Raw genomic sequence first — 20,073 nt, forward strand, 5'->3', positions numbered from 1 at the left:
GTAATTATTTTTCAGGCTGAAATGTACATTATTTTTTAGTTATTGGTAACCTAAACTTTTTGTTTACCATTTCAGGTTTGCACCATTTCAGGTTACCATGTTGGGTGTATATATATATATATATATATATATATACCGTGAGGGAAAAAAGTATTTGATCCCCTGCTGATTTTGTACGTTTGCCCACTGACAAAGAAATGATCAGTCTATAATTTTAATGGTAGGTGTATTTTAACAGTGAGAGACAGAATAACAACAAAAAAATCCAGAAAAACTCATTTCAAAAAAGTTATAAATTGATTTGCATGTTAATGAGGGAAATAAGTATTTGATCCCCTATCAATCAGCAAGATTTCTGGCTCCCAGGTGTCTTTTATACAGGTAACGAGCTGAGCTCGTTAAAAGACACCTGTCCACAGAAGCAATCAATCAATCAATCAGATTCCAAACTCTCCACCATGGCCAAGACCAAAGAGCTGTCCAAGGATGTCAGGGACAAGATTGTAGACCTACAAAAGGCTGCAATGGGCTACAAGACCATCGCCAAGCAGCTTGGTGAGAAGGTGACAACAGTTGGTGCGATTATTCGCAAATGGAAGAAACACAAAATAACTGTCAGTCTCCCTCAGTCTGGGGCTCCATGCAAGATCTCACCTCGTGGAGTTTCAATGATCATGAGAACAGTGAGGAATCAGCCCAGAACTACACGGGAGGATCTTGTTAATGATCTCAAGGCAGCTGGGACCATAGTCACCAAGAAAACAATTGGTGACACACTATGCCGTGAAGGACTGAAATCCTGAAGCGCCCGCAAGGCCACCTGCTCATGAAAGCACATGTACAGGCCCGTCTGAAGTTTGCCAATGAACATCTGAATGATTCAGAGGAGAACTGGGTGAAAGTGTTGTGGTCAGATGAGACCAAAATCGAGCTCTTTGGCATCAACTTAACTTGCCGTGTTTGGAGGAGGAGGAATGCTGTCTATGACCCCAAGAACACCATCCCCACCGTCAAACATGGAGGTGGAAACATTATGCTTTGGGGGTGTTTTTCTGCTAAGGGGACAGGATAACTGCACCGCATCAAAGGGACGATGGACGGGGCCATGTACCATCAAATCTTGGGTGAGAACCTCCTTCCCTCAGCCAGGGCATTGAAAATGGGTCGTGGATGGGTATTCCAGCATGACAATGACCCAAAACACACAGGCAACAAAGAAGTGGCTCAAGAGGAAGCACATTAAGGTCCTGGAGTGGCCAAGCCAGTCTCCAGACCTTAATCCCATAGAAAATCTGTGGAGGGAGCTGAAGGTTCGAGTTGCCATACGTCAGCCTCGAAACCTTAATGACTTGGAGAGGATCTGCAAAGAGGAGTGGGACAAAATCCCTCCTGAGACGTGTGCAAACCTGGTGGCCAACTACAAGAAACGTCTGACCTCTGTGATTGCCAACAAGGGTTTTGCTACCAAGTACTAAGTCGAAGGGGTCAAATACTTATTTCCCTCATTAACATGCAAATCAATTCATAACTTTTTTGAAATGTGTTTTTCTGGATTTTTTTGTTGTGATTCTGTCTCTCACTGTTAAAATACACCTACCATTAAAATGATAGACTGATCATTTCTTTTTCAGTGGGCAAACATACAAAATCAACAGGGGATCAAATACTTTTTTCCCTCACTGTATATATATATACACCAATTAGCCATAACATTATTACCACCTGCCTAATATTGTGTTTGTCCCCCTTTTGCCGCCAAAACAGCCCTGACCCGTCGAGGCATGTACTCCACTAGACCTCTGAAGGTGTGCTGTGGTATCTGGCACCAAGACGCACCAAGAGCAGCAGATCCTTTAAGTTCTGTAAGTTGCGAGGTGGGGCCTCCATGGATCGGACTTGTTTGTCCAGCACATCCCACAGATGCTCGAATGGATTGAGATCTGGGGAATTTGGAGGCCAAGTCAACACCTTGAACTCGTGATTCATCAGAACAGGCCACCTTCTTCCATTGCTCCGTGGTTCAGTTCTGATGCTCACGTGCCCATTGTAGGCACTTTTGGCAGTGGACAAGGGTCAGCATGGGCACCCTGACTGGTCTGCGGCTATGCAGCCCCATACGCAACAAACCGCGATGTACTTGTGTGTTCCAACACCTTTCTATCAGAACCAGCATGAACTTTTTCAGCAATTTGAGCTACAGTAGCACATCTGTTGGATCGGACCAGCCTTCACTCCCCACGTGCATTAGTGAGCCTTGACCGCTCATGACCCTGTCGCCGGTTCACCCCTTTTCCTTCCTTGGACCACTTTTGATAGGTAGGGGAACACCCCACAAGAGCTGCAGTTTTGGAGATGCTCTGACCCAGTCGTCTAGCCATCACAATTTGGCCCTTGTCAAAGTGGCTCAGATCCTTACGCTTGCCCATTTTTCCTGCTTTTAACACATCAATTTTGAGGACAAAATGTTCACTTGCTGCCTAATATATCCCACCCACTGACAGGTGCCATAATAACGAGATTATCAGTGTTATTCACTTCACCTGTCAGTGGTCATAATGTTATGGCTGATCGGTGTGTATTTTCTGGGCAAAACCAGAAGATGTATTGTATTTTATGTAGGACTTTACATTAAATAGAAGATGCATTAACAGTTTATGATGTCAACATAGCATTGTATTTGAGATGTAATTGTATTCTGTGCCTTGTTGCATTTCTTTGTACCATTCGTTTTGTTTGCATGTGCCAAAAGTTATTCATATCCCATGACCAAAGTGCAAATTACAGTGTGGTGATCAAGCAACACACAGTTCCAAGGCTGAGTAAAATCAAATTAATAAACATACTGCTAGATTTGTATATATGGGTGCCAGGTACAGCTGCAAGGAAGTGTTGTGTCTCAGGGTATCTTTAATAAGGGACAGACTACAATGATCTACAACTCCAAAACAAGACTAGAAGAGAAGCTGAAAACCCACCAGAAGTACATTTGACACCAAGGGGAAAGCACTGAGAGCTCTCACAACTAAAATGTAAAATGTAAATGCAAGGCAATTAATAGAATAACCAACACCTGGTTTGCTGAACCCAGACAAGTGAGTATTTAGACTGCAACCACCCCTATTTAATGTGTTACATCTGGTCCTCAACCCATTTTCAGAATAAGTGCATTGTACCTCAATGCTTTAACTTGATAGTCATAAATAGTCATGTCATACAGAGAGCCAAACTACCTGATCACTCCACCATGTGACGGCAACATGAAGGGAGTAGTCACAACAGACTTTGGGATCTGCTGTACTCCTCCACTTCTCATAGGCTTCCAGCAGGGAGGTACCCTTCGGAGGGATGACGAAGTCTAGGATCATTGTGGTTCCTCCAGCCACAGCAGCCTGCAAACACAGATGTTATTCTAGCTACTGGATTTGTTTTTATGCAAATGAAGTCCCTGGTAGACATGTTTGCAAAATATGAGATCATCTTGAAAAGTAGGAGAAAACCCAAAAGGTGAGACAATACAATGACAAAATCCAAATCAAATTTTAAAATAAAGGCAATGAAGAACTATGGAAAAAAAGGTGACCAATGAGGAGGAGGGGAAAAAAAGGATATACAGTGAATCAGATTTCTATTATAGAGCAACCACATGGAACTTGCACCCAATGCCATTCCTGTTAATGTATATATAAGAAACAGGGAGAAAATACATTTACATCCTCTTTTAAGCTGATATACAGATGTACAGTGTGGTGCTGATTAACTGCAGCTGCTGTTTAAATTGTTCCAATGTGTACTTTTACAGGGCAGAAGTCAAGGCCCTGATATAGTCATGAAAGAATCTGAATTCCCCTCTATTGGCCTCTAGGAAATACATTTTTTTTTTTTTGGTACGCATAAGACATGTTATATGTCAAGGAAAAAACAAGGGCTTGTTTCTATTCCTAAGAAAGCATTGTAGCATTTTTAAATACAGTACGTGCTGAATGAAATCTATTCAATGCATGTGTTTTATTAATCATAGTTCGGGACTAAAGTAATTCCTAGGATTTTTGTGGTAATTTGTCTTTTTAGAATTGGTTTTGGTAAAGAAATTAAAATCAATTGGAGATAAACAGATACGGAGAGTGGTGTTTGTGGCTTGATACCCGGACTGACACATCCTACGCTCATCACAGGTGTTGTCTAATACTCGTCTAAAGAACATATTGGCATACATGCTGCAATGCCTGCAATGATGCGTACCAGTTGTGAGTCGGCACAGTAAAGATCCATGTTTAATTCTCCTGGACCCACCATTAACACAGGACCAAGCTTGCGATTATATAAAGAATGTTTAAAAATACAACAACACAGATTATCTAACGCTAAGAGATACTGTAGTGCCTGGACTTTTCTACAAGAGTCTTAAAATTCCCAGAATATGTTGTTAACAGACCAAGTAAGATTGTTTTACACAACCGTTTTAACTGAGTGTCTACCGTTAATAGTACAGGAGCAAATTAACTATACACTTCCATATTATACAACTTAATAATTATACTAAGACAAAGACTGGCCCCATGTAACAATTCTCTGACGTACATTTTTAACACACTGCCCAGCATCATCCGATAAACAGAGCATCTGTCAAACATGGCTTATCTCTGCTCTGCTACACTGTACTCCTGCATATAATCCTGTATTTCATTTTTCCATCTGAGTAACAGGTCTCAACTGCACTTCTAGTTTTATCTTTTTTTGATGGTGAAGGGGTAGGGAGGACTTTATAACTGAACACTAGAGATGCCAATACTCGAAACATTCTGATCTTGTCACACATCAGAAAACCTATAACACAGTTTGCTAACTAAAAGTTTTGGACGGTTTAAGAAAATCATTTTGTGGTTCTGTCCTGTCAGATAAATACACCTACAGTGAGGGAAAAAAGTATTTGATCCCCTGCTGATTTTGTACGTTTGCCCACTGACAAAGAAATGATCAGTCTATAATCGTAATGGTAGGTGTATTTTAACAGTGAGAGACAGAATAACAACAAAAAAATCCAGAAAAACGCATTTCAAAAAAGTTATAAATTGATTTGCATGTTAATAAGGGAAATAAGTATTTGACCCCTTCGACTTAGTACTTGGTAGCAAAACCCTTGTTGGCAATCACAGAGGTCAGACGTTTCTTGTAGTTGGCCACCAGGTTTGCACACATCTCAGGAGGGATTTTGTCCCACTCCTCTTTGCAGATCCTCTCCAAGTCATTAAGGTTTCAAGGCTGACGTTTGGCAACTCGAACCTTCAGCTCCCTCCACAGATTTTCTATGGGATTAAGGTCTGGAGACTGGCTAGGCCACTCCAGGACCTTAATGTACTTCTTCTTGAGCCACCCCTTTGTTGCCTTGGCTGTGTGTTTTGGGTCGTTGTCATGCTGGAATACCCATCCACGACCCATTTTCAATGCCCTGGCTGAGGGAAGGTTCTCACCCAAGATTTGATGGTACATCCATTGTCCCTTTGATGCGGTGATGTTGTCCTGTCCCCTTAGCAGAAAAACACCCCCAAAGCATAATGTTTCCACCTCCATGTTTGACGGTGGGGATGGTGTTCTTGGGGTCATTCCTCCTCCTCCAAACTCCTCCTCCTCTGAATCATTCAGATGTTCATTGGCAAACTTCAGACGGGCCTGTACATGTGCTTTCTTGAGCAGGGGGACCTTGCGGGCACTGCAGGATTTCAGTCCTTCACAGCGTAGTGTGTTACTAATTGTTTTCTTGGTGACTATGGTCCCAGCTGCCTTGAGATCATTAACAAGATCCTCCCGTGTAGTTCTGGGCTGATTCCTCACCGTTCTCATGATCATTGAAACTCCACGAGGTGAGATCTTGCATGGAGCCCCAGACCGAGGGAGACTGACAGTTATTTTGTGTTTCTTCCATTTGCGAATAATCGCACCAACTGTTGTCACCTTCTCACCAAGCTGCTTGGCGATGGTCTTGTAGCCCATTCCAGCCTTGTGTAGGTCTACAATCTTGTCCCTGACATCCTTGGACAGCTCTTTGGTCTTGGCCATGGTGGAGAGTTTGGAATCTGATTGATTGATTGCTTCTGTGGACAGGTGTCTTTTATGCAGGTAATGAGCTGAGATTAGGAGCACTCCCTTTAAGAGAGTGCTCCTAATCTCAGCTCATTACCTGTATAAAAGACACCTGGGAGCCAGAAATCTTGCTGATTGATAGGGGATCAAATACTTATTTCACTCATTAACATGCAAATCAATTTATAACTTTTTTGAAATGCGTTTTTCTGGATTTTTTTGTTGTTATTCTGTTTCTCACTGTTAAAATACACCTACCATTAGAATTATAGACTGATAATTTATTTGTCAGTGGGCAAACGTACAAAATCAGCAGGGGATCAAATACTTTTTTCCCTCACTGTACATAAAATAAAACCAAGGTGAAGAATTTGCTTTGAGCACCTGTCTAAATAAAACATCTATTACAAAGTTTGAAAAACGTTTTAACTAAAACCAATGAGCAAAAAAATCAAAACATTTGTACATATAATTTCAAAAACTACCTGCATGAAGAGTCATTTAAAAATTGCAGCCTATTTTAAGTATAACTGTTAATAGTAGAACACAGAGTTATCACAGAACAATATGTTCCTCTGTGCCATTCAAGTGAAGGGCTTAATTACATGCATTGTGCAGTGATTGAAAGGTGCAGCTGAGGTACCGTTTCAACTGAGGGCAGATGTTTTATTAATCTGTTCTGCTCCTGGTACAGTTGCATTATTCCTGAGGACTGTGGCGTCGCTCTCCGTACAAACTCAAAACCACCGTGGCTGGTTCTTGTGAAATGACAAGACCTCTATTAGAAAATGCCTGAGATATTTGGGAGGAATATCAAATATGATCTGATGTAATAAAGTTGGACTATTATATTACTGTATTCTTTACATGTTTTCATGTTACCATACTGTAAATATCTCAGAATTCTATGACAGACATTGTCTGAAAAAGATAAGCTTGTTTTTGTGTGGATGTACAGCTACTGGTTAGTGTTAAAACTAAAACTAAGTGTCAAAAATAATTTGAATATATTTTTTAAAACTCTGAAAACGTAGTGGTTTAAGTTTACATTTTCAACTTGGGTGTGGTTCTAAGTACCACTGCCAATGTAAGCATGGACAGTAAACCAACGTTATTAAGAGATATCAAGCTGTTTTTCCTAACATTTTATACTCAGGGCCTGGAAGTTAATTACACAGAAATCACTAAACCTCAAAATAAGTGTCGGAATCTGCACTAGGGCCACAGAGTAGTGTAACAGCTCAGTTGGTATGTCACTCATTCCTACTATGGAAGATTGCAGGCTTGAACTCTGGCCAGTCCGAGTTGTGCCCACATTAAATGATACAGTGACATGCGCTAAAATAAGATTAAAAGTGACACACTGAGCTGAACTAGGGCACAGCCTTTGTTGTCAAGGGCAGGTGGGGGTCAGAAATTTCAGTATGATTCAACTACCCAAAGTGACCAGTGTAACTATATTCTGATTTTCTGAATTCTGATTTAACAGCAGTGTACTGGAATAATTGCAGTGAACCCATTTTCTATGTATAATTAACAACTATACATATAAATGGAGTATGGCATTATCCTCAAGGTACCATTGGAATTTTGCAGTGCTTCAATATCCATTTGTTATTCTCTTGAAAAAATCAGATGAGGAAAATATTATATATTTTATTTGGTTATTTAAAAGAATGTCCTATATCATCCCATCAGCCTTAAAGTCGCTCCGCCTTGGATGTCAGAAATGCTGTTTTAGGTGTGCTGCTGTCAAGAAATTGAACAAACAGAACTCTGTTGCGTCTGGCCTCCACTGAATTAATACATTACTGATGGTAGAATAAAGCTGTCTAAACAAGTCTTAATAGATTACCAATTAATGTTATGCAGTTAGTATTAAATGGGGCATTGAAACATCTAGTTAAGGCACTTTATGTCTAAACCTACCTAACCTTTTAAGAGCTGAGTTTTCTAAGTCTAGTCAATCATACAGTTAAGCACAAGTACATAAGTCTGGAATCATAGAATAAATATATAAAAATGGCAATACAAATGCCTTTATTCAAAGTATGTGTTCAATGTGTCCACCACTGTTCCTGATACACTAACAAAGCTCACCAGAAGTTATTTAGGATAGGAATCAGATCAAGGGGAAGGGTTCCCAACAAGATCATGATCAATACAGTTTAAATCAGAAGTAGTTACATCAAGAGTCCCACTCAGTGCAGATAGGAGCTCTAGGAGTAACCTGGAGTGAGATGTGCTTCTATAAAGATATATACATTGTAATGACATAGATCCTCTTTTACAAGGTGAATTCTTTAAAATAAAATAATTAAATAAGGCTCTTATTAAATGACACAAATTGTACAAGATACATTGTTGATTTTTACGTTAAAAATTATGTAACAGTAATAATCATCATCATCATCATCATCATCATCATTATTATGACCAAACTAATACCTTAGTTCCAGTGTAGAAATCGTCCACTGTTTTGGTGCCCATGAAGGCCAGCTCCATGTGAGTGTGCGTATCGATCCCGCCAGGCATTACCAATTTGTCCGTGGCATCAATCACTTTCACTCCCCCTGGTACTTGCAGGTTTAACCCAGTCTCCTTGATGATGCCATCTTCAATGTAGACGTCGCAGATCTCGGAGCAGTCCTCATTCACCACTCTTCCTCCTTTTATCAGAATCCTGCTTTGACTTCCCATCTTTGACTGTCTGTTGTAATTAGGAAAGAAACCTAAGTGACTTTCTACCTTCCAAAATCAAAAGTAAATTTGACCTAAGGCGTTTTAGTTGGCTAAAAGTCTTTCCAAGGTCTTTCTGTTTCTTCTGCTTCACTTTTAGCGCAAAAAACTGCGTGTGCAGCACTGAGCTCGAGTGAGAACTGTGCAGTCTACAGCACCCTTTACCACACTTATGGATGTTGTGAAACAGACCACGTTTTTATCCAAATAGTGCATTTGCAATCATCCCAAAGTTTGTGCTGGAACTATGACAGCTAAACCGTGTCTCTCCACTGTTTAAATATTGCACCATGGTTGCAGATCTCTTGATACTCCAGAGCACACTTGGTAATCTGCACAGCTGAACTCAAGCTACAGCTGTACATGCCATTAACAGTTTATTTGCCGTGCGACCTTCAGCTCTCTTTTACTCTGTCTATCTCGGTGCAGAATTATTATTATTTATTTAGGTCTTGAAAGAAGAAACTTACCTAACATTTTAATTCTATCACTTCATTTTATACATATGTGACCAGATCCTGAAGAACAATGTGTCAATCCACTCAAATTCAAATAAGACTAAAGTGGAGCTGGGCATGATACTCAGAGCAATACCATAATAAAAACAAAATTATCTTAAGAGTTAATTGTACTTATTAATTTAAGAAATTGTACTTTATTATTGTATGTCATATTTATGATGTTCAAACTGTACAGTTTAACAAGAAGACAAAGTCACCTGGGTTTCACATGGATTTAAAAATATTAATGAAGCCACTCCAAAACGTTAATAATGCATGTGAACTACTTATAAATCATCCTATCATAAGAATCAGGTGTGTCTAAACCTTACAGAGTGTCTACAGTTTTAAACAACTGCAATACATATTAAATAGACCAATAATACCTCAACTAAACGTAATTTCTCCACATATAAAGCAATGGAGGCTAAAACGTTAAACAAATACACTGTCAGTGCAATCTCTCTACCTCCAAATATCCCAATTTCAATTGGGACAGAAATAGTGTGCATTTGGTATTCATGCTTTACTGCCTTTTTGTATATTCATTCAGCAACCTTATAACTTATACACTCACCTAAAGGATTATTAGGAACACCATACTAATACTGTGTTTGACCCCCTTTCGCCTTCAGAACTGCCTTAATTCTACGTGGCATTGATTCAACAAGGTGCTGAAAGCTTTCTTTAGAAATGTTGGCCCATATTGATAGGATAGCATCTTGCAGTTGATGGAGATTTGAGGGATGCACATCCAGGGCACGAAGCTCCCGTTCCACCACATCCCAAAGATGCTCTATTGGGTTGAGATCTGGTGACTGTGGGGGCCAGTTTAATACAGTGAACTCATTGTCATGTTCAAGAAACCAATTTGAAATGATTCGACGTTTGTGACATGGTGCATTATCCTGCTGGAAGTAGCCGTCAGAGGATGGGTACATGGTGGTCATAAAGGGATGGACATGGTCAGAAACAATGCTCAGGTAGGCCGTGGCATTTAAACGATGCCCAATTGGCACTAAGGGGCCTAAAGTGTGCCAAGAAAACACCCCCCACACCATTACACCACCACCACCAGCCTGCACAGTGGTAACAAGGCATGATGGATCCATGTTCTCATTCTGTTTACGCCAAATTCTGACTCTACCATCTGAATGTCTCAACAGAAATCGAGACTCATCAGACCAGGCAACATTTTTCCAGTCTTCAACTGTCCAAATTTGGTGAGCTTGTGCAAATTGTAGCCTCTTTTTCCTATTTGTAGTGGAGATGAGTGGTACCCGGTGGGGTCTTCTGCTGTTGTAGCCCATCCGCCTCAAGGTTGTATGTGTTGTGGCTTCACAAATGCTTTGCTGCATACCTCGGTTGTAACGAGTGGTTATTTCAGTCAAAGTTTCTCTTCTATCAGCTTGAATCAGTCGGCCCATTCTCCTCTGACCTCTAGCATCAACAAGGCATTTTCGCCCACAGGACTGCCGCATACTGGATGTTTTTCCCTTTTCACACCATTCTTTGTAAACCCTAGAAATGGTTGTGCGTGAAAATCCCAGTAACTGAGCAGATTGTGAAATACTCAGACCGGCCCGTCTGGCACCAACAACCATGCCACGCTCAAAATTGCTTAAATCACCTTTCTTTCCCATTCAGACATTCAGTTTGGAGTTCAGGAGATTGTCTTGACCAGGACCACACCCCTAAATGCATTGAAGCAACTGCCATGTGATTGGTTGGTTAGATAATTACATTAATGAGAAATTGAACAGGTGTTCCTAATAATCCTTTAGGTGAGTGTATAGCACTACAGTGGTATCAGAACCTTACAGTTCGTTGCAGTTAATCTGAGGGAAGATTCTGCATTGAAACATGCTGGGAGCATTTTCAAGACACAGGAGATATTCATAGACTATGTTTTATAGGATGATTAAACTTTGCATAGATATAAAATGAAAGAGATGTGCGCTGTTTCTTGTGCAGTTCGTGTTTTTTTAAATGAACTTAAAGCTTCACGATCTGTGGTAAAAATGCACAGTTAATGAATACATGAATGTTACAATTTGTCCAATCTTTTTCAAAATATTATCAACAATATTGAATCACGTCATTCAAGGAAGTGAAGTTACTGTCAAACTCCACAACCTTGTTGCATTAAAATAATTACAATGAAAGAGACTTCTTAATATTTATTCTATTTATTCTATGTTTATTCTACTACTTATAAGTAGAAATACATAGTAAAAATACATATATCCACACTGAAACAATCGACGATCCTTGTCCTGGCAAAGTCCCACAACGGTTTCAAATTATTTGTCCCCGTCATTCTTTGGAGGTAGGCTATATCTTAATTTTTGCAACTAAAAATCATCTAAAAATAGTGACAGTTGGAAATTCACTGAAAAATATATTTTCCGAGTTTAAAAGTACAATTTTATTGAAGCTACATGAATAAAACTCTGCAAGCATCTACAGATTTACATTAGAAACAGCACTTCCGGTTTCAATGTGCCCCATTTCCACTGGCTAAGCATCCAGATGCGTCTGGTTATCGTTCAAGTCGGAAGCACTGCCTAATGGGGAGGGGTTTCTGCGCACTGCCAAAATGTCACTCTATCAAAGCTGCCATTGGCCCCTGCGTTCATCACTCAGAACAGGTCCCTTCCCACATCCTGTTCCATAAAACGTGACGTCAGTGCAGGTTCGTCCTCTTTTGCCACTTCACCCGGACCGAGTATCTGAGATCTCTGTGTCATGTTTGTTCATTAGACCGTATTATTATTGTTTACAATAATTATTATTGCTCGGTTGGCTGACTTAACGGCTGTGCTGTTATTACCACCATTTATTTGTTGTGTCTATTTGTACTATTAGTTATTATTGATAGCTAATCCGAACTCCGGGGCCCTGTGCACTTTCAGTTTCAGTTTTGGCTACAAATAGCACACATAGTCGTGTTTATATAGTGCCTTATATATTCCGACTGCTTGCTGTGTTGTTTATTTGTCCACAGGGCTTTTTCCTCCACAGCAGGAGTGCTAGCAGCGGCAGTAAAATCCGAGGCCCAGCTGCCTGAGCCTCGGTGTGTTGTAAGAGATCTCGCCCACGTGAGGTGCTCCTCCGCTGCCTTGTGCCCACACTACATCCTGCGACTGCGGCTGTAGGACATCTCGCTCTCTCAGTTCGCTGAGAACGAGCACTGCTAGCCCTCCCAGTCCATGCATGCATGCCTCGGTTTTAGATCTTACTATGGCTGGTAGTCTACTACCCTCAGCCCCGCTCACGGTGATGAGCTCCTCTTACCCTCGTCACTGTGCTGTTGCCAGCGCACCTTGCCCGCCTGGAGTGGGGAGGTCTTATGACCCATCTGTCTGTGCACCAACAGCTGGCGCAGTTTGGCCGCGACTCCCGGATCCGCTACGGCGTGCCCGGAGTCTGCCGTTTCATTGAGCGCCGCCGAATCCAAAGATCCCCCACTCCGGCGAGTGACGGGGGGGCCTCGGGGATCCTGGATCTCTGCCTCTCCCTGAGCCCCTCCGTCTCCCCCTCCCCCGCCCATCGTCCCCCCGCGCATGTGCGCACATGAAGCGGAGAAACTTCCTGTGCGCCTGCGCAATGGGGATGTGAAAGTAAGCATCTTTCAGATTCACCGTGGTAAACCAGTCGCCTGGTACATGGTGCGCAGGTTGAGCATCTTGAAGCACAGCACCTTGAGGTGGTGGTTCAGGCGCTCTGTTGGTGGTGGAGCCCCCACAATTTGACCCTCGGTGTGCCCCTGGGGCCAGTCTACCACCGAGCAGTTATGACGACAGACGTCTCCAAGCAGGGTTGGGGAGCAGTCTGCGATGGACGTGGAGTCCAAGCCGTCTGCTTCTGTGGGCGCAGCCATGGTTCCGCTGCATCAGAGCAGTTCACCTCCCAGGCCTGTCCAACATGGCGGTGGACCTCCTCTCTCGGGGAGGCCCCCCGGTCTCGGAATGGCGCCTCCACCCGCTTGTGGTACAACAACTGTGGAGCCGGTTTTGCAGGGCGGACATGAATCTCTTTGCCTCAGCAGAATCCACACACTGCCCACTATGGTTCTCCATCCAAGACCGCTCAGGAACCCTAGGGATCGACGGGTTAGCCCACACATGGTCGTGCTGTCTCCTTTACGTGTTCCCTCCCGATGGTCCTGGAGAAGGTCAGGAGAGAACGAACAACAGTTCTGGTGATAGCCCCACAGTGGCCTCTCAGACTCTGGTTCGCAGACCTGATCGCCCTCCTCCACGGAGAGCCTTGGCAGCTCCCAATGAGAGCGGACTTGTTGTCCTAGGTACAGGGCATGCTTTGGCACCTGAATCCGGGCCTCCTCCAGCTCTGGGCCTGGCCCCTGAGTGGGAGCGGTTGATTGCCTGGGGTCTGTCGGACGCGGTAGTTGCCCCTATTCAGTGGGCGAGAGCTCCCTCTACGAGGTCGCAGTATTCCTACCGCTGGCAGACGTTTAGCACCTGGTGCCAAGACGGCGGTCAAGATCCAATTAATTGCCCCATCGGGGTCATATTGCAATTTCTACAAGAGCTGTTGGACCAGGGCAAGTCCCTGTCCACGCTCAAAGTGTATCTAGCGGCCATCTCCGCATGTCATGTCCAGATTGATGGCGAGCCTCCTGGGTCTCATATTTTCTGGCTGTGCAGTTTTTAAAGGGAGCTCGACGGCTACGGCCTCCTCGAATCCTTTCACTGCCCGCATAGTGTCTTGATGTAATGCTGGACGCACTTTCCCAAGCCCCATTTGAGCCACTGAACTCAGCTGAGCTGAAGCTGGTATCACTTAAGACTGCGTTTTTGCTGGCAATCACCTCTGCAAAATGCGTGAGCGAGTTACATGCCCTGTCTGTACACCCTTCGTGTGTCCGTTTTGCGGGAGATGGCTCCAGGGTCACGCTACGGCCTAACCCTGCGTTCCTCCCGAAAGTGCTGTCTCCATTCCATGTCAACAGGCCTATTGAGTTGATGGCTTTTCATCCTCCTCCCTTCGCTTCAGATCAAGAGAGTTGGCTTCACCTGCTCTGCCCTGTGCGGGCCCTCAGGTGCTATTTGGAACGCACTAAGGACATTCGGTGCTCAGACCAACTGTTTGTGTCTTATGGAGTGCGGACACAGGGCCAGGCGCTTTCAAAGCAGCACCTCTCGCATTGGATTGTGGACACCATTACCATGGCCTACGAGTCCACCTGGACTCGAGGCGTTGCCACATCGTGGGCCCTTTTTCAAGGTGCCCCCTTGGCAGATATTTGTGCGGCTGCAGCTTGGGCCTCGCTGCTTACATTTGCCCAGTTCTACAGGTTGGATGTGATGGGACCGGTCCCTTCTATTGGGAACCCGGTGTTGGCTGCAGTCGAGCCCAAGTAGCCTACAGGCTCTGGCTCCTGCCTTTCCTCTTCCCAGTCTGCCCCTGTAAGTGCATCCTGAGGGAGCTAGTGAACTGTGTCTTTCCCTTCCACCAGACTAGGCCTTCTAGTCGAGCACACACGCAAGCTGCTCGTGGATGTACAGACAGCCTGTCAATGTGTTCCCAGGGCTTGTCATGCGGCCTAAAGGCAACGTTGCCTTACGAGGCTGCCCTGTATATAATCCGTTCATTATACTGTGTTGTGGTGGTGCATGCGTCTGGCCTGAACCCCGCTCTGTATATTGGTCAGCAGGTCTGTGGCCCGCTCTGGCTGTATTACACCATGGAACAGGGGACCGCTGCTGTTGTCCTCCAGCGGAGGGCAGTTGCGTTCTAACAGTTCTAACACAGTGCCGCTGTGTACATAGTTCATTTATTCACACGGTAGAGCTGTAGTTGCCCTGTGTTAGCTGCACTATTCGAAAGGTATCAACTGCTCCTGTGTTCCACATGTGGCGCATGAGCCAGCTCCTGTGCCCCATGATGTATATATGTGTTAAACAGCAGGACTGTGGCTCCATTCTGAAATTGAAGAATGGAGCTCACTGCCGCTGTTCCCAGCTGATGGTGCTTGAGTTTCGCTGCCTCGCTGTGTATTTAGTTCCTTTCTTAACACAGTACAGCTAATGTTGCCCTGCGTTAGCCAGTCTAACCAGTAGGCATCAACTGCTCCTGTGTTCCATGGGCAGCGCATGAGTTCGTTCCTGCACCCCGTGGTGTATATAGTTAGTTTGTACGAAATCTAAATTGTCAGCACAATGGAGCTCTTCCACTCTGTACTGTTTAGTTGAGTTGGATGCTCTTGTGCTGTGTGCTGACAGCATGAAGGTCTTGCTGTCACGCGATATGTATATATTGTATATTGTTCAGCTCGGCTACTCTGTTGACTAGCCAGCTATGTATTATGTTGTATTTTTCTCATTGGGTCTGTGGCCCCGCTCCTATTGGATCAGGGGTCCACTACCATGATATTGCGCGGAGGCTTTGTACATGCTGATTGCAGACAGTTCCCCAGTTCCTGGACGGCTCAGGTGTGGCCCTACGGGGCCCCTGAAGTTACTGTCTGGAGTTGTGTTGCGGAGGTCCCCTAGCGGTGCACCTCGGGGCAGGCTCCCTTATCAGCTCGCTGCCTCCTCCCTTGTGACGGTTTTGTTATACAGTAACCCCTCCCCCTTCCGACTTGAAAGATAACGATAGGTTGTGTATGCAACCCCGGTTATCTGAAAAAGGAAGCACTGCCCAAGGGATGCAAGGTCAAACGGGAGTCCTGGCTCCCAGCAAAAGAGGACGAACCTGCGCTGATGTCACGTTTTATGGAACAGGATGTGGGAAGGGACCTGTTCTGAGTGACGAGCGCAGGGGCCAATGGCAGCTTTGATAGAGTGACGTTTCAATCAGGTTCCTACAGCAGTGCGCAGAAACCCCTCCCCCTTGGGCAGTGCTTCCTTTTTCAGATAACCAGGGTCGCATACGCAACCTATCGTTTTGTGGCCGGTTATCTGTCTGATGCCAGATGTGGCCGTTAGCGTCCGTCACCCACTGAGGAAATACATTTCAGGCTGCTGTTTTGTAAATGGTGTGCAGGTCTGTTGTATAACAGCCCCGCAGAGACGATCAGTATGAAGGCGAACACGATTCAGTTAACGTGTGCCCATTTACAAGTTAAATTAATGAATAAATAAATACAGCAGATCTGGGTTTCCCTCTAAAACATTTAATAAACGTTTAATAAATGCGTCCATAAGTCCATAAACGCCATGAGACGTGCACACTTTAATTAAATTAAAATGCTATATTGTAGCTGGATGATTAATCATGAAACGTGTGTATTTTGTTTCAACTGTAACTTGCCCTGGTTAAGGAAGTCTGCTAAGTAAATTATAAATAAAATGGCAAAAAGTATTGTTTGCAGTTACAAATCTGTAGAAACAGTAATAATTTAAAGGAGTCAGGTTGTGCCGTTTAAAATACACATATATTTACATATATAAATACATATACAGTGAGGGGAAAAAGTATTTGATCCCCTGCTGATTTTGTACATTTGCCCACTGACAAAGAAATGATCAGTCTATAATTTTATTGGTAGGTGTATTTTAACAGTTAGAGACAGAATAACAGCAAAAAAATCCAGAAAAACTCATTTCAAAAAGTTATAAATTGATTTGCATGTTAATGAGGGAAATAAGTATTTGATCCCCTATCAATCAGCAAGATTTCTGGCTCCCAGGTGTCTTTTATACAGGTAACGAGCTGAGATTAGGAGCACTCTCTTAAAGGGAGTGCTCCTAATCTCAGCTCGTTACCTGTATAAAAGACACCTGTCCACAGAAGCAATCAATCAATCAATCAGATTCCAAACTCTCCACCATGGCCAAGACCAAAGAGCTGTCCAAGGATGTCAGGGACAAGATTGTAGACCTACACAAGGCTGGAATGGGATACAAGACCATCGCCAAGCAGCTTGGTGAGAAGGTGACAACAGTTGGTGCGATTATTCGCAAATGGAAGAAACACAAAATAACTGTCAGTCTCCCTCGGTCTGGGGCTCCATGCAAGATCTCACCTCGTGGAGTTTCAATGATCATGAGAACAGTAAGGAATCAGCCCAGAACTACACGGGAGGATCTTGTTAATGATCTCAAGGCAGCTGGGACCATAGTCACCAAGAAAACAATTGGTGACACACTATGCCGAGAAGGACTGAAATCCTGAAGCGCCCGCAAGGCCACCTGCTCATGAAAGCACATGTACAGGCCCATCTGAAGTTTGCCAATGAACATCTGAATGATTCAGGGGAGAACTGGGTGAAAGTGTTGTGGTCAGATGAGACCAAAATTGAGCTCTTTGGCATCAACTCAACTCGTGGTGTTTGGAGGAGGAGGAGTGACCCCAAGAACACCATCCCCACCGTTAAACATGGAGGTGGAAACATTATGCTTTGGGGGTGTTTTTCTGCTAAGGGGACAGGACAACTGCACCGCATCAAAAGGACGATGGACGGGGCCATGTACCGTCAAATCTTGGATGAGAACCTCCTTCCCTCAGCCAGGGCATTGAAAATGGGTCGTGGATGGGTATTCCAGCATGACAATGACCCAAAACACACAGCCAAGTATAAGATATTATTTGTTAGAATATATTTTTCTATGGGAAATTCTATACCATCTGGTTTGGTAGAGGAAACAGACCTCCTCCCTTTCACCTGGTAGCCCCTGGTAGCCCTGGTAACCCTATCTTTATGACCAGAGACCAAAAGGGACCTGTCCTCTGATTGGCTCCTAGCCAAATTCAAAATGACCCCCACTTCTAAATTACTTTAGCATAAGGCACCCAAGTCATGGTGGTGGCAAAATGCTATTGGTTGGAAGGAAACCTTATAAAAGGGAAAACAAAGAGAATTTGAGTTCTCTTAACTTCTTCATCCTGCAACGAGACACAAGACAGAGCTGGAGAGGAGAGACAGAGAGAGACACACCGCTTCCTGCCTGACCAGACTGGCCTATAAGCTGTACTGTGAGGAGAAAGAAGAAAATGGGTATTATCTGTTTCTTACTGTAATCCAGTAGAAGCTTAATATTACTTATTTTCAGTAATATAATTGAATGATATTAGTTTCCTATTTTTGTCAAAATAAATGATTATTGCACATCTGTGACTTGACCGCATCTTCCCTTTCTTAAAAGAGAAACCAATTGACCTATGAGTTTTCAGTTCAAATATTTATTTAGATTGACTGGAAAACCAGCAATTCCAAATTCTCTTACACAAGGCAACAAAGGAGTGGCTCAAGAAGAAGCACATTAAGGTCCTGGAGTGGCCTAGCCAGTCTCCAGACCTTAATCCCATAGAAAATCTGTGGAGGAAGCTGAAGGTTCGAGTTGCCAATCGTCAGCCTCGAAACCTTAATGACTTGGAGAGGATCTGCAAAGAGGAGTGGGACAAAATCCCTCCTGAGATGTGTGCAAACCTGGTGGCCAACTACAAGAAACGTATGACCTCTGTGATTGCCAACAAGGGTTTTGCCACCAAGTACTAAGTCGAAGGGGTCAAATACTTATTTCACTCATTAACATGCAAATCAATTTATAACTTTTTTTAAATGAGTTTTTCTGGATTTTTTTGTTGTTATTCTGTCTCTCACTGTTAAAATGCACTTACCATTACAATTATAGACTGATCATTTATTTGTCAGTGGGCAAATGTACAAAATCAGCAGGGGATCAAATACTTTTTTCCCTCACTGTATCTGGTACACGTCCAGAACAGCACAGACACTTAAGCCAGTGGAACCAAGGCATAATAAGCACCCAAGATGGCGGCCTGAAATCTCTGCCAATGGTGGATCTAGTTCTATATATATCTATGATCTGATGTTGTCAATTCACGTCTGTGAAATTGGTGGAAAACTCAATTTTCAATTCTAAGTAGCCAAAAACTGCAGATAGGCAGTAAATACGAGTGTAAATAAATAGTTGTCAGACATTTTAAATTTACCGTGGTGCCTTTTGTTTACAGGAAGTCATCATTAAACCACGAAGGGAAAGTTCAACATGGTGCGATTTGATTATGTAATTAGTGCGTCCCAATTAGTGCGTTCTGTTAATCTACAAGTTTAAAGTACATACTTCAGTGTAACTTTATTGCATAGTATGTAGTATACGGTGTTAGATGCAGCCTATATATCATTTTCATATACTGTATTATTATTAGTATTATAATCGGGCCCGAGATCCACGGTACACAGGTCTACCAGCCAACCGGGAATTCTCCTAGTGCTCCAGGTGGGCAGTCTGCTCCTGCCCCCCGTAGACTATTATTGATCTGCTGCCAATACAAATTAGAACAATGCGAGTTATCCACAGGTTGGTCCCAGCAGTTTGTAAAGCTGTCTATTGCCCAGTTTCCACTGGCTTAAGCTTCTGAACCATATAAAACCAGTCAGAACTATACTTCTTCAAACATGGGTACTGATTCAAAGTAAAACATCAAATTTGCAGATGATACTAAAATAGGTTTCTCAGCATACAATTTCGGCAGCACAAGCTATTCAAAGGCACTTGGATGATATTCAGTTGTGGGCGACACCTGGCAGATGAAATTCAATGTGGACAAGTGCAAGGTATTACATGCAGGTAACAAAAATGTCCACTATGGGAGGAATAGAACTAGAGGAAGTAACGCATGAGAAAGACCTAGGAGTCTATGTGGACTCGTCACTTTCTCCATCAAAACAATGTGGGGAAGCAATAAAAAAGGCAAACAGAATGTTAGGGTATATTGTCAAAAGTGTAGAATTGAGAACAAGGGCAGTAATGTTCAGACTGTA

The 20,073-nt window shown here is 43.2% G+C and overlaps 1 protein-coding gene across 2 annotated transcripts in view; it reads right to left on the reverse strand.

Moving 5' to 3' along the window:
- The window catches only part of dpys (dihydropyrimidinase), a 35,188-nt gene extending 26,135 nt beyond the window's left edge, over positions 1–9,053 (reverse strand). For both annotated transcript variants that reach the window (XM_066690986.1, XM_066690987.1), the window contains exons 1-2: positions 8,527–9,053; positions 3,231–3,389 (exon numbers count right to left, since the gene is read on the reverse strand). In XM_066690986.1, coding sequence (XP_066547083.1) covers positions 3,231–3,389; positions 8,527–8,778 — 411 coding nt within the window. In that variant the 5' untranslated portion in view covers positions 8,779–9,053. The remainder of the gene's footprint in view (positions 1–3,230; positions 3,390–8,526) is intronic.
- Positions 9,054–20,073: the final 11,020 nt, after the last annotated feature.

Source organism: Amia ocellicauda, chromosome 18, assembly GCF_036373705.1.
Source record: "Amia ocellicauda isolate fAmiCal2 chromosome 18, fAmiCal2.hap1, whole genome shotgun sequence".
In the NCBI taxonomy this organism is placed as follows: domain Eukaryota; kingdom Metazoa; phylum Chordata; class Actinopteri; order Amiiformes; family Amiidae; genus Amia; species Amia ocellicauda.